Genomic DNA, 20,575 nt, shown 5'->3' with positions numbered 1-20,575 from the left:
GCAGGGAATAAACAACAAGGAGCAAATTCACAATGTGAGCTAATGTCAGTGCCAAACACTTCAAATAAATTTAAACTTGTTTGAATCTCCACACTTTCATTTTATATCAGAGACCACAGACTCAAGCCAATACTTTTGTTTTGATACTGTAATACATACATAAAAACCATAACTCTTACAACAACTCATATTTATGCAGCCTTTCAGCTATCATATGCATTATCTAATAGAGCCCTCATAAGCACCAAGCTCTGTGTTGCTATCCCCACCAGGGAAACTTAGTGCCAGAAAGGGTCAATGACTTGCTCCATGTAGAGGAACTATTATTAACTAATAGAACTGGGCTCCTGACTGCCAATCTGGGGCTGTTTTTGTTAAACTGCAGAGGCTCCGACGACAAGTTATTCTTCATAATAGAAATAAGACAAAACCCTGATTCATCTATTCATGAACTGTTTTTTGTCGCTCTGGATGCAGTCTTGTCCTCAGCCACTGCACATACATATTGATATTGGAGAGCTGAGGGGCTGGGGAGGGCAGTGATGATTGTGAAATAAAACACACACTAAGTGGGAATGATCTGGATTAAACATTTTAACACTGTTTGCTGAAAATAAATATCTCAGCCTCAGGCCCACAGTTATAAAACTAAAAGAGACCTTGAAATTCATCTGTTTATTTTTCCATTTCACAGATGAGGAAAATATGGTGATGGAGAGAGCACAGAACTCCCTAAAGGTCACCCGGGTAACTGCCAACAGCAGAGCCAGGACCACACAGAGTTGGCTCTCTTCCACTCCATGCCCTGATTGTGTTTGCAAATTAAAGGACTAAGCACAGTCCAGATATTTACAAGGAACCATCACAGTGCTAGAGAAGTTAGCAGATTAGACCTTACACACCAATATTACGAGTGTAAAAATTATTATTTTACATATCATTGAAAGCAGCAGGAACATTATAAGAAAAATAGTCAACGTATATATTTTAGGCGCTCATTGTTAAGGTTAAGGAAAATTTCTAAAATATAACTTTTTTTCCCTTTAGATACACGGAATTTTTTTGAATTTTGTTATAATAATAACAGACTTAAGTACATTCAAAAACAGGATAGTCTCTCAAAACTGTCACCACCTGTAACTTACATGAAGAATAAAAAACAGTAACATTTCATCACCTTTTCTAGATATAGGTCTTTCAACCTATTACCTACATTCCCTGTCCTGTTCACACCCATTGCCTGTCTTTTTCAGTTTTCGGCAAGTTATTGAGCTATTTTGAATGTAGGTGATTCTTATTTCCCCTCTGAAACTTAAATGCTAGGCAACAAAATATCTCTGAAGTTTAACTGACCAACAAAGCGAAAAATGCTTAGCTTGTAAGCCATATGCTACTTACACAATATTCATTTCCACATTAAAAAAATAAATAATCTAATTTTACTTTATTGTACCTGTGAATCCTTTAAAAGACTTTTCACTCTCCAATTCAAATCTGATATGAAATACTTTTTGGAGATGCAAAATATAAGTTTTCTAGATATTATTGAACATCATTCCATAGGAAAAAAAAACCCACTTATGTAGACCAATAGTAAACCACACAGATGATAGAAAATATTGACAGTAAAATTAGTTGTTTGCCTCACATTCACAAGATCATTTTTCCACTTTAATACAAGGTCTAATCTACAGCAGATGCCGGTACTAATTGAGAGAAAATTCCATCCTTCATGTTCTGATCAATCTGAGGAAGATTTTTTCCAGAGGTGAAGAGCTGCCTGAATTCTGAAGTGTAGTCTGGACTCCAGTGAGTAATCTTTGTAGTTATTTCTAAAGATAAATAACAATAACATTGTAATGTCAAAATTCCTTTATACACCAGGGCACCACCACCCTCCTCCCCCTCCTCTCATCTTCATTCCTTATTTGCTTTCAAACGTTAATATGCCTAACAGTGGATTTTGTTAAAATGCAGATTCTGGTCCTGGGAGGAGATGAGGATGGTAATATTCTGTATTTCTAGAAGCTTGCTGGTGGCGGTCTGAAAAGCGTGCTTTGACTAGCAAGGTTTATGTAATTACCAAACCATTCACAAACAGCAAGAAGGTTACAAGGAGGGCTTAACAAATTTTGTGAACTATTTTTAAAGAGTTGACCTCCTTTTCTAAACTGGAAATTTCAGGCAGCCTGTATAAACAAGGTGAACATAATCATTCACCCCCTCCACACACACACACACACACACACACACACACACACAATTATATAGATATAGAAACTCTCACAAAATGACAATCACAACAAAGATAGCAGGATTACTTGGTGACACCAAAATTACTGCAGTTCTGACGGGCAAATATCAATGGTTTGGTCAATAATTATTATGTGACAATGTCAGGAGGGGCATTAGAAATCCACAGATTTAAAAACTTCACTTAGATCATCCATGTTGACTTCTCTTTGCTAGAATTATTCAGAATCAGCAAAATGGAATGCTTTGGACCTTGGGTTCTGCTTTCACACAGCACCTTGGCCCATGGGAGAGCTGTACTTTCTTTCTTTGCAGTGGCATTCATTTCTTACTATAGCCCTTTACTTTATACAGGTCTAAGGGTTACTTACTGGTAACCTTGATAAGGGTTATTATTCCTAATGAGGGTTATTATTCATAAGCTAAGCCAACATCTTACTAGAGTTTACCAAAGGACGTAATTGAGTATTTCCCTAATTAACTTCAGGAGCTCTGCAAAGCTCCTACTGCACAAGGAAAACTGCAGATAATCAACAGTCTTGAAATTACTGGGACGTCTGTTTATGTTGACATCACTGGGACTGTCTTGAGTTAGTGGTGACTTTTGATCACTGCTGGTCTTGCTTTTTCATAGTGAATTACTAGTCTTTTATTTTCATTGTTATAAATTTGCTTTATTGTGTATTGCTTAGATAACACCAAATATGTCCAAATGATATGAGTACTTAGAAACCGTATTTTTAGTCCCAAATTTTCCAATGGGACTAAAAATTTTCAATAGATCTGAAGATACACAAATGTCAGTTGAAACAGGAGTCATACTCACTCTCAACAAATTAACTTTAAAAGTGACTTTCTCTCATATCCTCGGCTTTAAAAAAAAAAAAAAAAAGATAATGAAACCTCTCTTGGCTCCACTGTGCCTCCAAAGCTTCTGCCTCATTACTATGCTTTATTCACAGCCAAATATCCTGAAGGAGTTACCTGGAGTAGCTAACTCCACTTTCTCACCTCGCTTGTCAAAGTCACCGATGATCATGCTGCCAAGTTCAGCAGCAACTTCTCTGGTCTCACCTTGATTGACCTCTTGGCGGCCATCTTCACAACTGGCCACTCTCTTCTTTTGAAACATTTTGTTCACTTGGCTTTCCTGGATGTCCTCCTAACTCACTGGCCACTTCTTAATCTTATTGTTTAATCTCTAAAATGATGGCATATCCCAAGGCTCTATGCTGGATCTCCTTCTCTAGCGTATAACTTTCCCCAAATGACCTCATCAAGCACCACAGCTTTAAATATCACTGTCTCTGTTCTGGTGACTTTGAAATATCTACATTTGGCCTTGACCTTTACACCGAAGTCCATGCTGGTATATATGACTGCCAACTCACCATCTCCACATGAATACCTATAGGCACCTCAAAATATCACAGTCCAAACAGGAGTAAGTTTGTTTGTTTTTTTTCTCTCTCTCCTCAGTCCTGACCTTCTAAGTATTCCCCATTTCCTTCAAGAAGCATTATCAACCTCGCGACTCAACACCCTCCCCGCTCCACCCCCCCAGCCAAGAATGCTCCCCACGCAGTCCTCTGGTGACTGGTCTTCTCAGGACTGGTTTTAATTATGCTAATCTCAACTACATACCACCTCAAGGAAACCTTCCAGAATGAACTCAATCTAAAGTAGCACTCAAGTACCCTGTATCATATCGTAAATCTCAGCAAAGCACATACCATTGCTACTCTTCTTATTTGTTTATTTACCAATACCCCTCAACTTAGAAAGTAGAAACATTGCCTGTTTATGCACAGTTGTCTGTCTAGAACCTTTTCTAGTATCTAGCACATAATAGGTACTCAGTGAATGCTCTGCTGAATTTGAGTAAATGAACAAACTAGTGAATCAGCAAGCTATTTATGGCCTACAGCTATCATGGCATTCTTTCTCCATGACAAGTGGTGTTCAAAGCAAGCAGACCACAGGGTTTGTGCCCCCAGTAAGTAAGCCATGATCACAGGAGGTCTGAGAGCCACTGGACAGCAGAATTGATAAAGTGCTTTGAAACTGCCACAGTAGTCAGAAAGAAGAAAGAGGAGAAGATTCAAAGGGCTTCTTCAAATCAATGGCTCTTTAAGGAAATGAGAGGGATGGTGGAACACACCAAGGATCAGCAAACTATGACCAAAATTATGGCCAAATCTGGGCACACCCATTTATTTACATATTATCTTCTATGGCTGCTTTTAATGCAATTGAGTAGTTGCAATGGAGACCTTATACTGTAAAGCCAAAAATACTTACTAATTGGCCCTATACAGAAAAAGTTTGCTGACCCCTGATATAGAAGAGAATAGGCCAGAAATCTGTCATGTAGGTCCCCAAAATCACAACATTTACAAACAGCCACAGGGTCAGGTATTAAGAGGGTTGGGAATTCCAGCAAAAGCCACAAGCAGAAACTAAGCATAAATTAGCAAATGTAAAATTGTGACTAATTTTTCATTAATGTGTTCACTTTAAGTGTATCAAGTTACTGCTGTTGTTAAAATTGTATTGACATTCCTGACTCCATAGCAATCAAGGAGAAGCTGCCATTATCACTTACCTTGCAGTTTCTAGGGCCTTTATGGCCTTGTCAATTTCCCCTTGGTTTTTATACAAAAATGCCAACTCAAACAGAGTAAATGGCACTAGGTAGTGGTCATACTTCAGTAGCTTTTCACTAAAAGAGCAAATGAAAAGCAATTAAGTCTTAACAGAACAAGGAACATATCATTCTTTTCCAACATATATGTATTTTTCCCCATTCTTAAGAAAACAGCTATAGCACTAAGACTATTATCAGAGAAAAGCTGTCATTATACACTTAAAGAACCTAATAAACCATGGCAATAAATAGTATGATTACTCTTTTTTTTCTTTTTTACATTTTTTTTTTTTTTACTTTTTTTTTTTTTTGGCCAAGCTCTGACATGCAGGATCTTAGTTCCCTGACCAGGGATTGAACCCGTGCCCCCTGCAGTGGAAGCACGGAGTCCTAACCACTGGACAACCAGGGAATTCCCTATATTACTCTTTTATTTTATTCCTTAATATAAATCCAGCACTGAGGATTGTTCACTGCCCTTCAGGTATACAAACACATGCAGATCTTCAAAGATTAACCCTAGAAAGGACAAGATAATCCCTTCTGAACATGAATGTGTTTAGGAAATGACTCCACTCAGAAAATGATGCCACTTATTTCTCATTGAGGTTCAACTCTCTTTGCACTGCTGTCTTATAATGCTTCAAAATGTCAAGAAAGAAGTGGTCAACACTTCTGTTTTCAGCAGTATTATGAAAATTCTCTGACTACAAAACATCTAGAAGCATTCAAAAAAATAAAAGCAACACCCTTTAAAATGCAGAGCTCAGCTAACAAGGACATAAGGAAAACTCTCAAACTGAAAACAAAACAAAACCAGAACTCTACATCTGTGCATGATGCCAAAGCACTCCTAGGTCTGTTTCAGTCTGAATCAGCCAGGGCTTTGTGTCTCAATGTCCACACAGGAGGTGAGGCCTTGGGTCCACATAGTATGTAGAGCCTGGGCTGAGACTCTACATAAAGCTGAGGCTCTGCTCCACCAGAGAAAGGGCAGATGAGAAAAACCCACTTGTGGCATAGGAGGAAGACAGGGGCAGTTGGCTCCTTGGCCTGAGGTCTAGGTCGGGGGTTGGGGGGTGGGAAACACATCCCTTAGGAAATTAATAACCAACAGGCCTGCCCTCACATGAATTTGCAATTCAAATTTATTTGGCCCAAATGATCCAAGAACTTCTAAGCAATGAAATTAACATGAAGGTGGCCCTGGCCTGGAAAAGCCTTTGGGGCATCTGGCAGAAATAAAAGCAAAATCACTTTAGAGAGAGACTCTTCCTCAATCCTAGCCTCATAGGAGTCTCAAGATAAAACCCCACTGAAGGTGAACTCACAATCCAAAACTATAAAACACACCAGCAAGCAATTCACTATGAGATTCAAAAAATACAACAAATAGCCCAAATGGGTCATCCTTTTGATCCTAATAAAAACACCAATAAAAGAGAACTCAATGGATACTTTTTCAACATGTTTACTAAAGACTGTATATTACTTATTTGGGAAATAGATATTGTCTCTTTCAACTTCTTATAAGGACACCAGTCCTCCTACATTCTCATAATGTATAGTTAGAAAGAAGCAGATCAGTAGCTATGGATGGAAAGGCACATGATATGGAACAAAAAATGTCAACTGGCAGTCCATGGCTGTGATCTGTTTGGTTTACACAATGGTTTCCAAAAAACTGAGCCAAGATTTAAAAATCCAGAGAGATTATACAAAATTCAGATTCCAGGCTTTCAATGAAAACTTGTAGGGACTTCCCTGGTGGCACAGTCATTAAGAATCCGCCTGCCAATGCAGGGGACACAGGTTCAATCCCTGGTCCGGGAAGATCCCACATGCCGTGGAGCAACTAAGCCCATGTGTCACAACTACTGAGCCCGCACGCTATAACTACTGAAGCCCGCACACCTAGAGCCCGTGCTCCGCAACGAGAAGCCACCACAGTGAGAAGCTCACGGACCGCCACGAAGAGTAGCCTCCACTCACTGCAACTAGAGAAAGCCCACGAGCATCAACAAAGAACAAATGCAGCCAAAAAAAATTGTAGGGATTATTGCTACTGGGCCCACACTGTCCAGAGCAATAATCAATTAGAGCTCAGGAGTGGCTGCACTCTTTAGAGAGAACACACAATCTTCCTAATCTGCAGTGCCCACTAATCCCTATTCCTGCCAACATTCAGTAAGGTTATTTGTCTGGCCCCTGTAATTGCATTTGTGACTCCAGATGTAGAGAAGAGGGTCAGGCATCAGAACCCTGACTCAACTCTCTAATTAGCAAAAGAGCAGTACACCATCATCAATGCTCTTGGGGGGTTAAAACTCATTCATCTACAGAAAAATGCCCCTTGCCAAAAGAGGAGCAGTTTTAGTATTCATCACAGTCGTTGTTTCCTGTCACATTATCATTACAATGATGGCGAGTCTTTTGACTCAACTTTGAATTCCTAGGATTCAGGATCACAGTCTCTGGCACATAGTGGGTACTCAAATATCTGTGGAATAAATGAATGACAGACAAATGCATGCATCAAAAAAGTATCAGATGTTCTGTATATTGCTGCCAGAATTTAGACAGACACATGTCAGCCTGGCTGTAAATTTAGCTTTTGTAAGTCACCTCTGAACACCAGGTAGAAAGGCATAAAGCCACGTTCCACTTAGGTTATAATTTTTTTTCTCAAAGAATAAAGAAAACATTACTGGATTCTCTTTCTGGTAACACCAAGTAAAAGGTTAGCAGCGGGAGATAAAAGCATCACTTTCTCACAGCGATTCCCCAGAAACCACAATTTGCACTCAAGTTGGTTTCATTGTCCGCTTTTACCTTTGGATAATGTGATTGAAACACAATTCTGCTTGCAAAGGCCGCTGTAAGTTCTTCAGGCAGCATCCTTTCAGCAACTTCACTAAGCATTCATCATCTACAGAGTAGTCGCTGGAATCTTAAAGCAAAACAAACATACAATTCACACACGGAAAGAAAAATACTTGTAAAAATCCTATTTAAGAGGTAGCACTAACAGCTCTCAGGTTTCAGAGGGATCATTTAAAAATAAGGAGAATATGTTTAGCATTTGTTATGCCTCACTAAATAAAATACAATGAAAATATTTCAAATGAAAAGAATACTAGCTACATTAATACACCATTTTATTAAGGGGTTCACTTTAGCCACTTAAAATCCTTTTTCGGGTGCTCATACTCTGAGTTATGTGACCTTAGGTATAATCATAGGAAGTCTGAACTGTAAATAAAGCAAGAGCTTTATTAGTTCTGTGAAAGGTAAAGCGGGGAGGGGCACGCAGGCTGCCTCTTCCTGTGGTTCTGGTCCCTAGCTGTGCTGGCTTCGTGTAGAAGAGGGTAACGCTTCCATATGGAGAAGCAGATGGCCTTCTCCCCATTAAAAATTCAGGAAGAAGCACACCCTCTCCAGATCATTATGTTTACAACTTATCAGTTCTCCCAGGTTATGTGCTTTTGGGGAAGAAATTATGTCATAAAACTAGACAAAATGGTTCTGCAGTGTGCAAGGCTCCTAAAATCCTCACAAACTCCTAACTGCGTGAGGCTAATGTGGAGGATTGTCTTTCAGGACTTTTTCCCTTTTGAAAATGACTCTTTACCTTCTACAGCCCAAGGCTAACATATATTAACAGAAGGAACCGTATCATGTGTGACATCTATCTGACAAAGGTTGCCATTTCACATCTATCACTTTTGAATTTGGGGTGTTTTTTTTTTTTGCAAGTTAAGTGCAACTAACAAATCACTCCAAGACAGACTGATAATTTATACATTTCACGCTGTGACAACACAGGTGGGAAGGGGCAGTAAACCAAACTAATGAGGCTCTAAGAGTCCCTCATACTGAAATACTCTTGCTTTCAGTATAAACGTCAGAAACCACCATTAACACATGCTGGTATTTTAATCAGTAAGCTGCTTGTCTATGGGAGGTTAAGGATGCTACTTAACCAACTCAAAGGAGGTCACTTTACTTCTAGGTGCTGAAAATAGCTGATATTCACCTCTCACTTTCAAGATCTGACAGGTTATTCACTAAGAAAATCACAAATGTCAATGCCACATTACCTTCCCTATTAAAGACCATTCCTCCTCCGCCTCAAAAAAATCTATTTATGCTTCTAATCATGGATGCTCATTGAAATATCCATTCAAGAAGTAACATCTTTCCAGGCCTAGAACCAAACCCTTATGGTCCATACTGGATGCTAAGTTTTAGTATCACTTTTGTGCATTCTATTGAGTTTTATGTCACATTTTATGACAGTTTGTCTTATCTCACTGTTTTGGTGCTCAGTGAAGGACAATTTTGCTGAGGAACACCATGGAAAGTTGAAGTACCATTAAAACACACAACTTTTATTTAGATCATGACTTAGGGATATGGAAAATGGATTCAAAAATACCATGTTCCTCCAAAAACCTTAGAAAGCAAAACCATTATTTCCTCAGACCACTACCTGTCAGAAGATTATTTTCTCTTAAAATGTGAAAGCTTTATCATGACTATCAACCTCATGGGAGAGTTCACGGATGAACATTTCAACACACGGTTTCCATTTTACACCCCAAGAAAATTACACAATAATGCTGCCAAAGCACACTTGCATCACAAAAGATCTGCTGAAATTAAAACAGAGGGTAGGCTTAAGGAAAAGGAAATGTGAGGCCCAAGCTACAAAATATGTACATTGAACTTTTTAGAAGCTAGTTGATATGCACCAAAGGAAAAATGTGAAAATACATTTAGAGGTGAAGAGCCATAAAGTAACACTTTCCCTTTTATGTAACTCTTATTATGCTTGCTACATAATTTCACCAAGCAAATTAGTTATAACAAATAGTTAAAGTAGAACTACTGAATCAACTTCTGGCTACATGTTGAATTTAGTCAGATTTCGAGTGAAGCACTATTGGAATTAATAGCAAATACTGACTCCAGGCATACGACCAAGTGCTTTTCTGTCTTTAAACAGTATTCCTCCTTTTGTATCTCTGACCAGCCTTTCATAACTGTGGCATCGTCAGAGGAGAACACCAATTATATCCTCTACCATCTTTTACTTTAGAGACACTTACCAAAGGTATGAGAAGCCAAAATACATTCATTTACTAATAATGTGTATGTGATGAGGGTGGGTAGGGGGGAAGGAGGTGTTTAGTGGAGGCTGAAGTCACCACAGCTTTACCACTTCACTCCATTTTCCAATTGTGGATTTTTTCCCCTCACTCTGAATGAAGGATAAGAGCTTAATTACTAAAAGATCCTAAGGGGGTAAGGAGTATAGAATCAGGTAATCATCTTGCGTAAAACCGTGGACCTAAAAGAGATCATCATAAATTTCATGTGCAACATCTAGCAAAAGTGATGTTCAGAAAAGAAACCAGTTTTTTGTTTGTTTGGTTGTTTTTTTTTTTTTTTTTACCCAGCAGGAAGACATACAAAGACAAGTTTGTACAAAGTACAATGTGTCTGTCTGTCTGAGCTCTTCTCGCCCACCAGTCCTGCTTAAATATCTCTCAAAGTCTATCATCTCAATATGTCATTAAAAGAGAAAGGAATGGATGGAGAGAACAGCCTGATTTTCTAAACCTCTATTGCCTTTTACATGCGTAGTCTGATACAAATATTACTCCTTTAATTTTTTCCCCCCACTAATGTAGGGGCAAAATAAATTTAGAGGGAAGGGGTGAAGAGCCTGCTCAAATAGAGGAAAACTCAAGAGTCCCTCGGGACTTCTTAACAGTGTGGGCACTCTGTATCCAAGGGCTTCACATCCACAGATTCAACCAACCAGATTGCAGCTACATTTAGGATCCACGGTTGATTGAATCCACAGGTGCGGAAACTGCAGATACAGAGGGTGGACTATGGAACCTGAGCATCCAAGGATTTTGGTATCCACAGTGGGTCCTGGAACCGATTCCACGCAGAAACTGAGGTACGACTGTATACAAAGCCCTTACTCTCCCTGGTGGTAAGTAATAGTCTATACTACAAAGGATAGACATTCAAACATTAGAATTTATTCTACTGTACCAAAACCCTTATCTTTGTAGTAAAACAGAAGAAGCAAGCTAGTCTGCTTTTCTGGGGGAAAAATACCCTACAAATGTTTAACTTAATAAAAAGAGGTTTTTCTTTACCTCCCAGTTTTCACATACCTACTTATTTTAAAACGTATTCATTTTTCCATCTGATTTGTGAATATGTGGGGTTTAATCACAGATAATTCCCTTAATGACAGGAACAATGCTTTCTCTGCCTGTCACAATTCTATACCTAGCATGGAAAATCTAAGAGTGTTCAAAGAAACAAATTAATGAAGAGTGGCCAAATTGACTCAACAAAAATAAACACTAGTAAATTTGTTCAAAAGCCCAAATACATTTTACTGAAGAACATTTTGTGAAATCTCATTTTTTGAAGTAAACATATATAGAGTTTCATCTAAGTTACATTTCAAAGTGATGGGGGGCTCTATGTTGAGTTTCCACTCAAATCAAAGTAAGTATTTTTCCTTTTTGAAATTATTCCATATTAAAAAGAGTAAAAAAAAAATCACCTCATACCCATTAGGATGGCTATTACCAACCAACGAACAAACAAACAAAACAAATTTTTTTTAAAAATAGAAAATTACAAGCATTGGCGAGGATGTAGAGAAATTGAAACCCTGTGCATTGTTGGTAGGAATGTACAAATGGTGCAGCCACTAGAGAAAACAGGATGACAATTCCTCAAAAAATTAAAAATAGAAATGCCATATGATCCAGCAATTGCACTTTAGGGCATATATCTAAAGGAACTGAAAGCAGGGTCTCAAAAAAAATATTTGCATACCCATATTCATAGAAGTATTTATTATTCACAGTTGTCAAAAGTGGAAGCAACCAAATATGCATTGATGGATGAATAGATAAACAAACTGTGGTATAAACATCCAAGGGAATATTATGCAGCCTTAAAAACGAAGGAAATTCGGACATGTGCTACAACATGGATGTACCTGGAGGACATTAGGATAAGGGAAATAAGGCAGCCACAAAAAGAAAAATACTGTGTGATTCCACTTACACAAAGTCTCTAGAATAGTCAAATTCATAGTAACAAAAAGTAGAACGGTGATTGCCCACAGCTGTGGGGACGGGGAAATGGGGAATTATTGTTTAATGGGTATGAAAAAGTTCTCGAAACTGGTTGCACAACCAAGTGAATATACTTAGCACTACTGTACCATACAGCTTAAAACATGGTTAATATGGTAAATTTTATATTATGTGCATTTTCCTACAATTAAAAATTTTAAAGAATTGTAAAAAATGTAAGGAGGCTTATCATAACTCTATATTAGTAAAAACTATGCAGAAAATATGTTAGTGATGGAACATCTAGGATACACAGACAAAGAAAGTCTGAAATGTCCATATAGTCTGTACTTATACATACGTTGTTTTGGTTATTTGCTAAATAGTACAAACTTTGAGTTCCTCCTTTTGGTCCCAGTTTCTTGAGACTTCTCATCCACTCGTTTCCCTGGTGCCCAGAAATCAAAGGGAATTATGAGTCCATGAAGATGAATACCTCAATATTTTGGCTACTCTACCTAACCTCCAGATCAAAATGAGCTTAAGAATTAAAACTTTTCTGTAAAAGGGGAAGGAAAAAGAAGGGAAAGAAAACCACCATTCTTTTATTTAAAATGATGCCTTTAATATGGGAAGGTGACATACTTGCCCTTCATCAACAGATGAGCTTTTCGTACGACTGTTTTTCAATAGTGGAATAGAATATTCCACTCACCTGGTATCCCTGTGATCACCGGCTTGTATTTGCAAGAAGGCTAATGGGGAGGTGGGGAGGGCGGTGGTCTGTGGCCTCAGAACAGCATTGCTCTTAGTTCCATTGCATTCTTTATCTATCCAGCCTGAAACCTTGAGCTTGTTAGCAGATAAGCCCACTGATTCAGCTCTCATTCTTTTATATTTCTTCTCCTTAATGGTGGGAATCTAAAGCTACAATTATTTTAAATATGGAAGGCAGCCTAAATGCCCAACAATTCTGAAAGAGTTGATTAAATTATGATATATTATCTCCATGGAATGCCATGAAGCTTTTGAAATTATTATGAGTTACTTAGCAACAATTAAAAACATTTATGATAAACTACCACATGATCCAGCAATCCCACTTCTGCACATTTATCTGAAAAACAAATACTAACTTGAAAAGATATATACACCCTCATGTTCATTGCAGCATTATTACAACAGCCAAGCATGGAAACAACCTAAGTGTCCATCAATGGCTAAATGGATAAAGAAAATGTGTTTATATATATATATATATATATATATATATATATATATATATATATATATATATAATAGAACATTCAGCCATAAGAAAGAATCAAATTTTGCCATTTGCAACAACAGGAAGGAGCTTGAGGATATTATGCTAAGTGAACAAAAGTCAGAGAGAAAAAGACAAACACCATATGATCTCACTTCTGTGTGAAATCAAAAAAAAAAAAAGAAAAAAACCTCACAGATACAGGTAACAGATTGGTTGCCAGGGGCGAGGGGTTGAGGGGTGGGTGAAATATATGAAGAGGTCAAAAGGTACAAACTCCCAGTTATAAAATAAGTTAAGTCATGGAGATGTAGTATACAGCATGGTGACTATAGTTAATACTGTATTGCATATTTGAAATTTGCTGAGAGTAGATCTTAAAAGTGCTCAAGACAAGAAAAAAAATTTTGTAATGATGTACGGTGACAGATATTAACTAGACTTACTGTGGTGATCATTTTACAATGTATACAAATATCAAATCATTATACTGTATACCTGAAATTAATATAGTGTTATATGTCAATTATATCTCAATGGAAAAAAAAGTTTTCGATATAATAAATGAAAAAAACTAGGCTAGAGTGTGTCCAAGTACACTATGATTGTAACTATAAAAATAAGGCTAGGATGGGGCTTCCCTGGTGGCATAGTGGTTAAGAATCCGCCACCGTAACTAGAGAAAGCCTGTGCGCAGCAACGAAGACCCAATGCAGCCAAAAATAAAATAAATAAATTTAAAAAAAAATAAAGTTAGGATGGTATACACAGAAATTCTAAATTAATTGTGCATAGCAGGAAAAATATGGGTGACTTTTTTCACCTACATCTGTAACAGGGAAGAGCTAGAGCTAGAACCCCATTGAATCTGTTTCTTTGACTTTAACCTTTGCTTTTCGTTGCTTTCGTTATTATAATCATACAGAATGGCCTGCCTCAGAGAACCCCGCCCACCTGTGACTGGCTGCAAGAAAAAAGAAACTAACACATCCCCTCCCCAGGCTGGTCATTCCAGGTGTTTTGCAAGACTGGTGGCCCTTTTACTTTACCACCTCTCCTGCTCTGATTCTATAAAAGAAACTGGCATCCAGACCCCGGTAAGATGGTTCTTCAGAGACACTAGTCTGCCATCTTCTCGGGTCTGCTGGCTTTCCGAATAAAGTCACATTCCTTGCCTCAGCACCTCGTCTCTGATTCATTGGCCTGTCATGTGGCGAGCAGAGTGAGCTTGGACTCGGTAACACATCTATCAAATGTAAATTACGTGTTTAATTTTTTTAAAGTAATTGTAAAGAGAAATGTCATTAAACATTTCAGCCCCATACTGTGGTTGAAGTAAAAAGTGATCCACTGTGTAGCACAGGGAACTCTACTCAGTGCTCTGAGGTAACCTAAATGGGAAGGAAAACCAAAAAAGAGGGGATATGTGTATATGTATAGCTGATTCACTTTGCTGTACAGCAGCAGAAACTAACACAACATTGTAAAGCAACTACACTACAAAAAAATTAAATAAATAAATAATCCAAGGGAGGTGCTCATCCCTGGAGTCACAGTCAATCATTTCATCCCCCACGTGGGGAGTATACTGCATATGGAGCCGGTATTCCTTCGGTGCCCATTTTCTTCGAGCTAAGAAAAATGAGTTACCTGTTAGAAGTTTTCCTGGCTATTCTTGAATTTTTATGCCCTTTACAATGTTTACCACCCCAGCAATTTTTGCTTTACTTTTGTGATTAGAACATTCCAGAGGATAAGACCATTATCTTGGAATAATACCTAAATGATTTGGGGGTTGATAAGGAATACAACAAAAGCTATCAATTATGGTATTGTTTAGCAAAAGTTAAAGCCTCTATGTATGACAGAGAGCTGGAAAATGTCAGGGCAAGAAAACCCTGTGTATCATCTGCTCCAACACCACACCCATTTTAAAAGAAATTGGAAGCCCTCCTGGGTATGGGATGAGGTATGCTTCCCAGAGCCTCACAGCTGCCAGATTGGAACCATAAGCCCAGACCAGCTGATTATCCTCCTACTATGCCAGCTGCTTCCAGTAAATAGAGCTTCCAGTACACTGGAAAGGGACCTCCAGTACAACCAAAGTAATGAGTAAAAAAATCAAATTGTGACAAGATTTCAACTTGAAAACTAAAACCAGTATACATTTCCCTTGAGCTGCTCTAAATCTCAACTCTCTTCTTCATCTTTTTTTTGGTAACAGCCTTAAGATAAAATTCCCATAACATACAATTCACCCCTTTAAAGTACGCAATTCACTGGTTATGAGTATATTACAGAGGTGTGAACCATCACCAGAATCAATTTTAGAATATTTCCATCACCCCCAAAAACAAATGCCATAACCTTTAGCTTTCACACACCCCCAGTTCTCCATCCCTAGGCAACCACTAATCTTCTTTCTGTCTTTACAGACTGATCTATCCTCCATATTTTATGTAAATTCTCTCTCTCACTCTGTTTTCTTTTGCAGCTGGCTTCTTTCACTGAGCCTAATGTCCCCAAGGCTCATCCATGTTATATCAGGTATCTTTTCTCCATCTTGACTGCAATCACCCAGACACCTCGGCTCAAGCTCTTTTGTCCTCATCATGCACACAAATTAACATGGGCATATGTGCACAGGGAAAGGATGAGAGAGGGGCAATGGTAAAGATTTCCAGGCTCTTACTTTTCATACTTACTTTCACTTTGTAGATCTGCCTCAGCCTTTTCAACAGTTACCAACAGATTTTCAGAAAGATCTTTTCTTTTGCTCACTAGTGGAAAACCATTCCAAACATACATCATTTCCTAATGAGGAAAAATGAGAAACCATTCGCAATTATGTGAGGTTATTCAATGTTCTTTACAACAACAAAACTACATATGTGTGTTTTACCTCAGTTGCTAGTGATCTCAAGACAACATTTAGAGATCATTTTCCTTAGCTTTCCTCATTTGGAATTTAGTGATTTAATTTCCCCTTTTCTCACTTTATTTAATGCTTTTTGCCTTTTATACTGCAAAGTATTTTATATATATATATATATATATATATAGTATATTGTGTTTTTACTGAAAAATTAATTTACTCGTTCATTTAACAAGTATTTATTAAGCACCTACTGGTATCCAATCCTTTTGGAAGATAATGGATTACAGATACAGAAATAAATACAATATTTTTAAATGATACTATGAACAATTCTATTTAATATAGATTTTTGCTGTTACTCTTAAGTAAAGGGAAACATTTTTCAATATCTGCCAATTGTTTATATAAAATGTCTCCAAGGACATCACTGAAAATGAACATAGGAAATATTTTACCTGGCTCAGGTTCTTTTATACCATTAAAAACATGTGACCGTCCGGTAATGCAATCCAATATGCAGAAAATGCATTCATTTAAAGGCCATACGGCAGAATGACAGCCCCTAAAAATGTAAACTAATGATTTCTCATTGCAAATTACATTTAATAGGCAAACAGATGAGAATTTTTTTTTTTTTTGGACCAAAAGCAAACGTGCTCTTGCTTGAAAATATTTTTCTAATCTTCCTGGTAGTGCAGTTCATATTTTGAAAGGTATGAAATAACCAGGGTAATTAGAATCTTCTTGGAAATAAACGAATGTTAAAATATTATAGAGATATTGTTTGAACAGCCTCTTACAGGGAAGCAGTAGAAATGAGGAAAATACACTGGAGTGGCAGCAAAGTCATCTTTACATTATGGTACTGAAAACTAAGATAACAACACTACCTTCTGTTTTACATCTAGCTTCTTATCGCTAACAGAATAAGAGTTCAATTCAATAACTAACCGAACATTTATTTTAACTGATGATGATGTTTTTAAATTTTGCTTTTATCGAAGGAATATTTTGTCAGCAGAAGGAATGCTCATACCTGACCTTGCCATTTTATGACATATAGGATTTTGGTAAAATTCCTAGTCACCACAAATTCAAGCCAATTCTACACCCTTTGCCCTGGAGAAATAAGTGCTCTGAGTTAACCTTCCTTAAGCCCCTTAGTAATCAGAGCAAGCTATATACATCATCATGTACACACAAGCACCTAAGTTCTAGGGCAGAGAAAGGACTATGGTGCTCTAGAAAAATTTCAGGGAAGTTCTGTGACACAGAAAGAAAAAAATTTCCCAGCACAAATCACTAGATAGAAATGAAACAGAAACGGAGCTGAAAGCTGTCATTGGTAAAACAGCAGCAGGCTCCCACGTTGGCCGGGAAAGGGGGATGTTTGGTCATTTTTTGTGATTTGCGTGGTATTCTTATTTTTATCTGTGCTCAGATATGATTACAGAGTGATCACATATTTTTAATTAAAGTTATCTATCTATTTATTTATTTATGGCTGCGTTGGGTCTTTGTTGCTGCGGGCGGGCTTTCTCTAGTTGTGGCGAGCGGGATCTACTCTTCACTGTGGTGCGTGGGCTTCTCATTGCGGTGGCTTCTCTTGTTGTGGAGCATGGGCTCTAGGTGCACGGGCTTCAGTAGTTGTGGCACACGGGCTTAGTTGCTCCACGGCATGTGGGATCTTCCCAGAACAGGGCTCGAAGCCGTGTCCCCTGCATCGGCAGGCAGATTCTTAACCACTGCGCCACCAGGGAAGTCCCCAGAGTGGTCATATTTTTATCTCATTCCATCACAGGCATAGAACAACCCAGTCTGAGGGTGGTATTCTCTGAGACTAAGTTGGGAAAACCTGAGTCAAGGTACTAGGTGCAGGCTAGCTCCCAACTGATGCCTGTGAGGGGCTGCAGTTTTCTTTCTCACAGAATATTTAAAGAGCTTCTATATCAATGATAAAATAATTTTAAAACCCGATGAAATTATGGAAGTAGGTATACGAACAGCAATTCACAAAACAAGAATTAAAAATGAAGAAGCATGTGAAAAGATGCTCAATTGCACATTTAAACAGTAAAACACTGTTGGTAGGAATTTAAATTGGTACAGCCTTTCTGGAGGGCAAACTGGCAATGTCGAAGTATTAAATGCATTTGCCTTTCAACTCAGAATTCCATTTCTAGACATCTTTCCCAGACAATTTTATACCCATGTACAAAAAGAGATATATGAAAGAATATTAATTGTAGCTTGTTTGATGTAGTAAAGACTGGAAACTAAATAACTGTTAAAGGGGGATAACTGAATAAACTCTGGAATCAAAAATAAATCATGAACCCCCAAAGGACAGCAGGTGTCAGCTTGCACTAAACAGCTTTCCTGTGCTATGTGACTACCTATGCAAAACTAAAGCCCCAAAGAGTCATCATAATTTGATATATTCAGTACTTTTAAAAAAAGTCTTCATTAAGACAATTTAAGTTGAAATTATGCTTTTCACAAAGTCTAGCCTAAATGGCATACCGATCAAGAATGTGAGCTCTAGCGCTGGGCTAGAGCACAGCAGCCACCAGCCACTTATGGCTCTGGAGCAATGCGACTGGTTCAAACTGAGATGCACTCTAAGCATAGAACACACACCAGATTTCAATGGATGAGTACAATATAAAAGAATGCGAAATCTCATTAATAAGTTTTTAGAGATTACATGCTCAAATGACAAAATGTTGCATAAACTGGGTTAAACCAATACTCTTAAAATGATTATCATGTGTCCTTTTATTTTTCAATTTTTTACCTTTTGATTTTTAATGTGGCTACTAGAAAAGGTACAGTTACATATGTGGCTTGCAATATAATTCAACTCAATTTCAATTAAGTCAACTCATCTCTCTCTGCCTGAATTTCCTTACTTGTCAAATGAGGCTACAAAGAGAAACTCCCCTCATAGAGTTACTGTAAGAATTAAATGATATATTTTATAAATAGCCTTTATCAAAATTCCTAGAACATACCAATCAGTCAAAAACATCTGCTATACTTTTTATTATTCATTAATAATTTATTTATAAATGTTCACCTTACAAACGCAATAGTTTTTAATTGAGCAAACTTCACAACAAAAGTTAGATGTTCTCCCTGCCACTGTGAATAGACAATTTATTTCTAGGATGCAAATGGTATATAAAATAAAGGCAGATACCAGGGCAGGCAAGACGAGCTTCACGGGTGCGGGTAACGAGGGAGAGTAACGTCGAGCCTTCCTCACAGCAAACTTCTCAGTAGGGATCGATTTCCCAGCAATTCTCTGCTTCAAGCCATCCACCTGTCTGTGAAAAGCCCCAGCCCCAGAGAAAGGACATTAAGAACACATACATTATTTACACCTGTCCTTGTCACGCTGTGCTCCCCAGACCCGTAGCATCAGCATCACCTGGAAACCTGTTGGAAATGCAAATTTGCAGGCTCTACCCCAGACCTATTAAATCAGCAGCTCTAGAGGTGGGGCTCAGCAATGTGGATTTCTATGAGCCCTCAGAGGATTCTGATGCATGCACAAGTTTGAGAACCATTGACTGACACGTATTTCTTTCTAGTTAACTTAGCAAGTGTCTTAGCCTATCAAACAGTCAAGGAAATCTAGATATAAAATTGGCAATTTCCATAAGTAAGCAGGAGAAAGTCCAAAGTATTTACATTGTGGATACTTCTGAGAGAGGCAATAGGGTATACTGGTACATCTCCTATTCCTTTCTGCAAGTATGACACAGATCTGTAAAGTAATGTGACTCAAAAGATAGCAATCAATTCATGTATAATTTGAGAAAATGTTTCCAAAGCATAGGTGATTTTGAAAATAATCAACTAAGAACATATACCATGTTTATAAATTTTCTCTCAAAATTCTAAGAAATTCCAATTATAAAATTCACAAGCACATAACATTGAGAATAGGATGATGAGACTACATGTTCCTAGGGCACTTTCTTATACATAACTTTGCAAATGCACCAAACATGTTGCCAAGAAGAAATTTAGGGAAATATCCAACTATACTGAAAGAAAAAGATGCAATAGAGGAAAAAACATTCCAATATGAAGACAAGCTTGTGTTACATTATTTCTGGGCACAATTTGGGAATACGGATTTTTTTAATTGAGGTATAATTGACATATGACATTATATTATTTTCAGGTGTACAAAGGGCTATGGCTTTTAAACCAGAATGCCCATCATTACTGTGAATTAACATCGGTGGAAGAGGCAGTGGAAATGTGAGGTGGGAGTTGAGGGAAGGGGTCAGAAGCATGCGGTGGACATGAAACCTTGTCATTTAAGGATCACAGAGTTTGTATGAAGAGCACATTCATTTTTGGGACTCTCCTCTCATTATCCCAACAAATTAGAT

General features: G+C 37.8%; 1 protein-coding gene across 5 annotated transcripts in view; it reads right to left on the bottom strand.

Annotated features, from left to right (window-relative positions):
* Positions 1 to 656: 656 nt before the first annotated feature.
* The window catches only part of TTC39B (tetratricopeptide repeat domain 39B), a 134,858-nt gene continuing 114,939 nt past the window's right edge, over positions 657 to 20,575 (bottom strand). For all 5 annotated transcript variants that reach the window (XM_067041478.1, XM_059072943.2, XM_067041477.1 and 2 more), the window contains 5 exons: positions 19,369 to 19,495; positions 15,994 to 16,102; positions 7,733 to 7,850; positions 4,859 to 4,975; positions 657 to 1,832 (listed from right to left, as the gene is read on the bottom strand). In XM_067041478.1, the coding sequence (XP_066897579.1) occupies positions 1,742 to 1,832; positions 4,859 to 4,975; positions 7,733 to 7,850; positions 15,994 to 16,102; positions 19,369 to 19,495 (562 nt within the window). In that variant the 3' untranslated portion in view covers positions 657 to 1,741. The remainder of the gene's footprint in view (positions 1,833 to 4,858; positions 4,976 to 7,732; positions 7,851 to 15,993; positions 16,103 to 19,368; positions 19,496 to 20,575) is intronic.

The sequence above is a fragment of the Kogia breviceps genome, chromosome 8 (assembly GCF_026419965.1).
Source record: "Kogia breviceps isolate mKogBre1 chromosome 8, mKogBre1 haplotype 1, whole genome shotgun sequence".
Classification (NCBI taxonomy): Eukaryota; Metazoa; Chordata; class Mammalia; order Artiodactyla; family Physeteridae; genus Kogia; species Kogia breviceps.
Note: the sequence above shows the minus strand (reverse complement) of the source record. Positions and strands in the feature narration are given on the sequence as shown.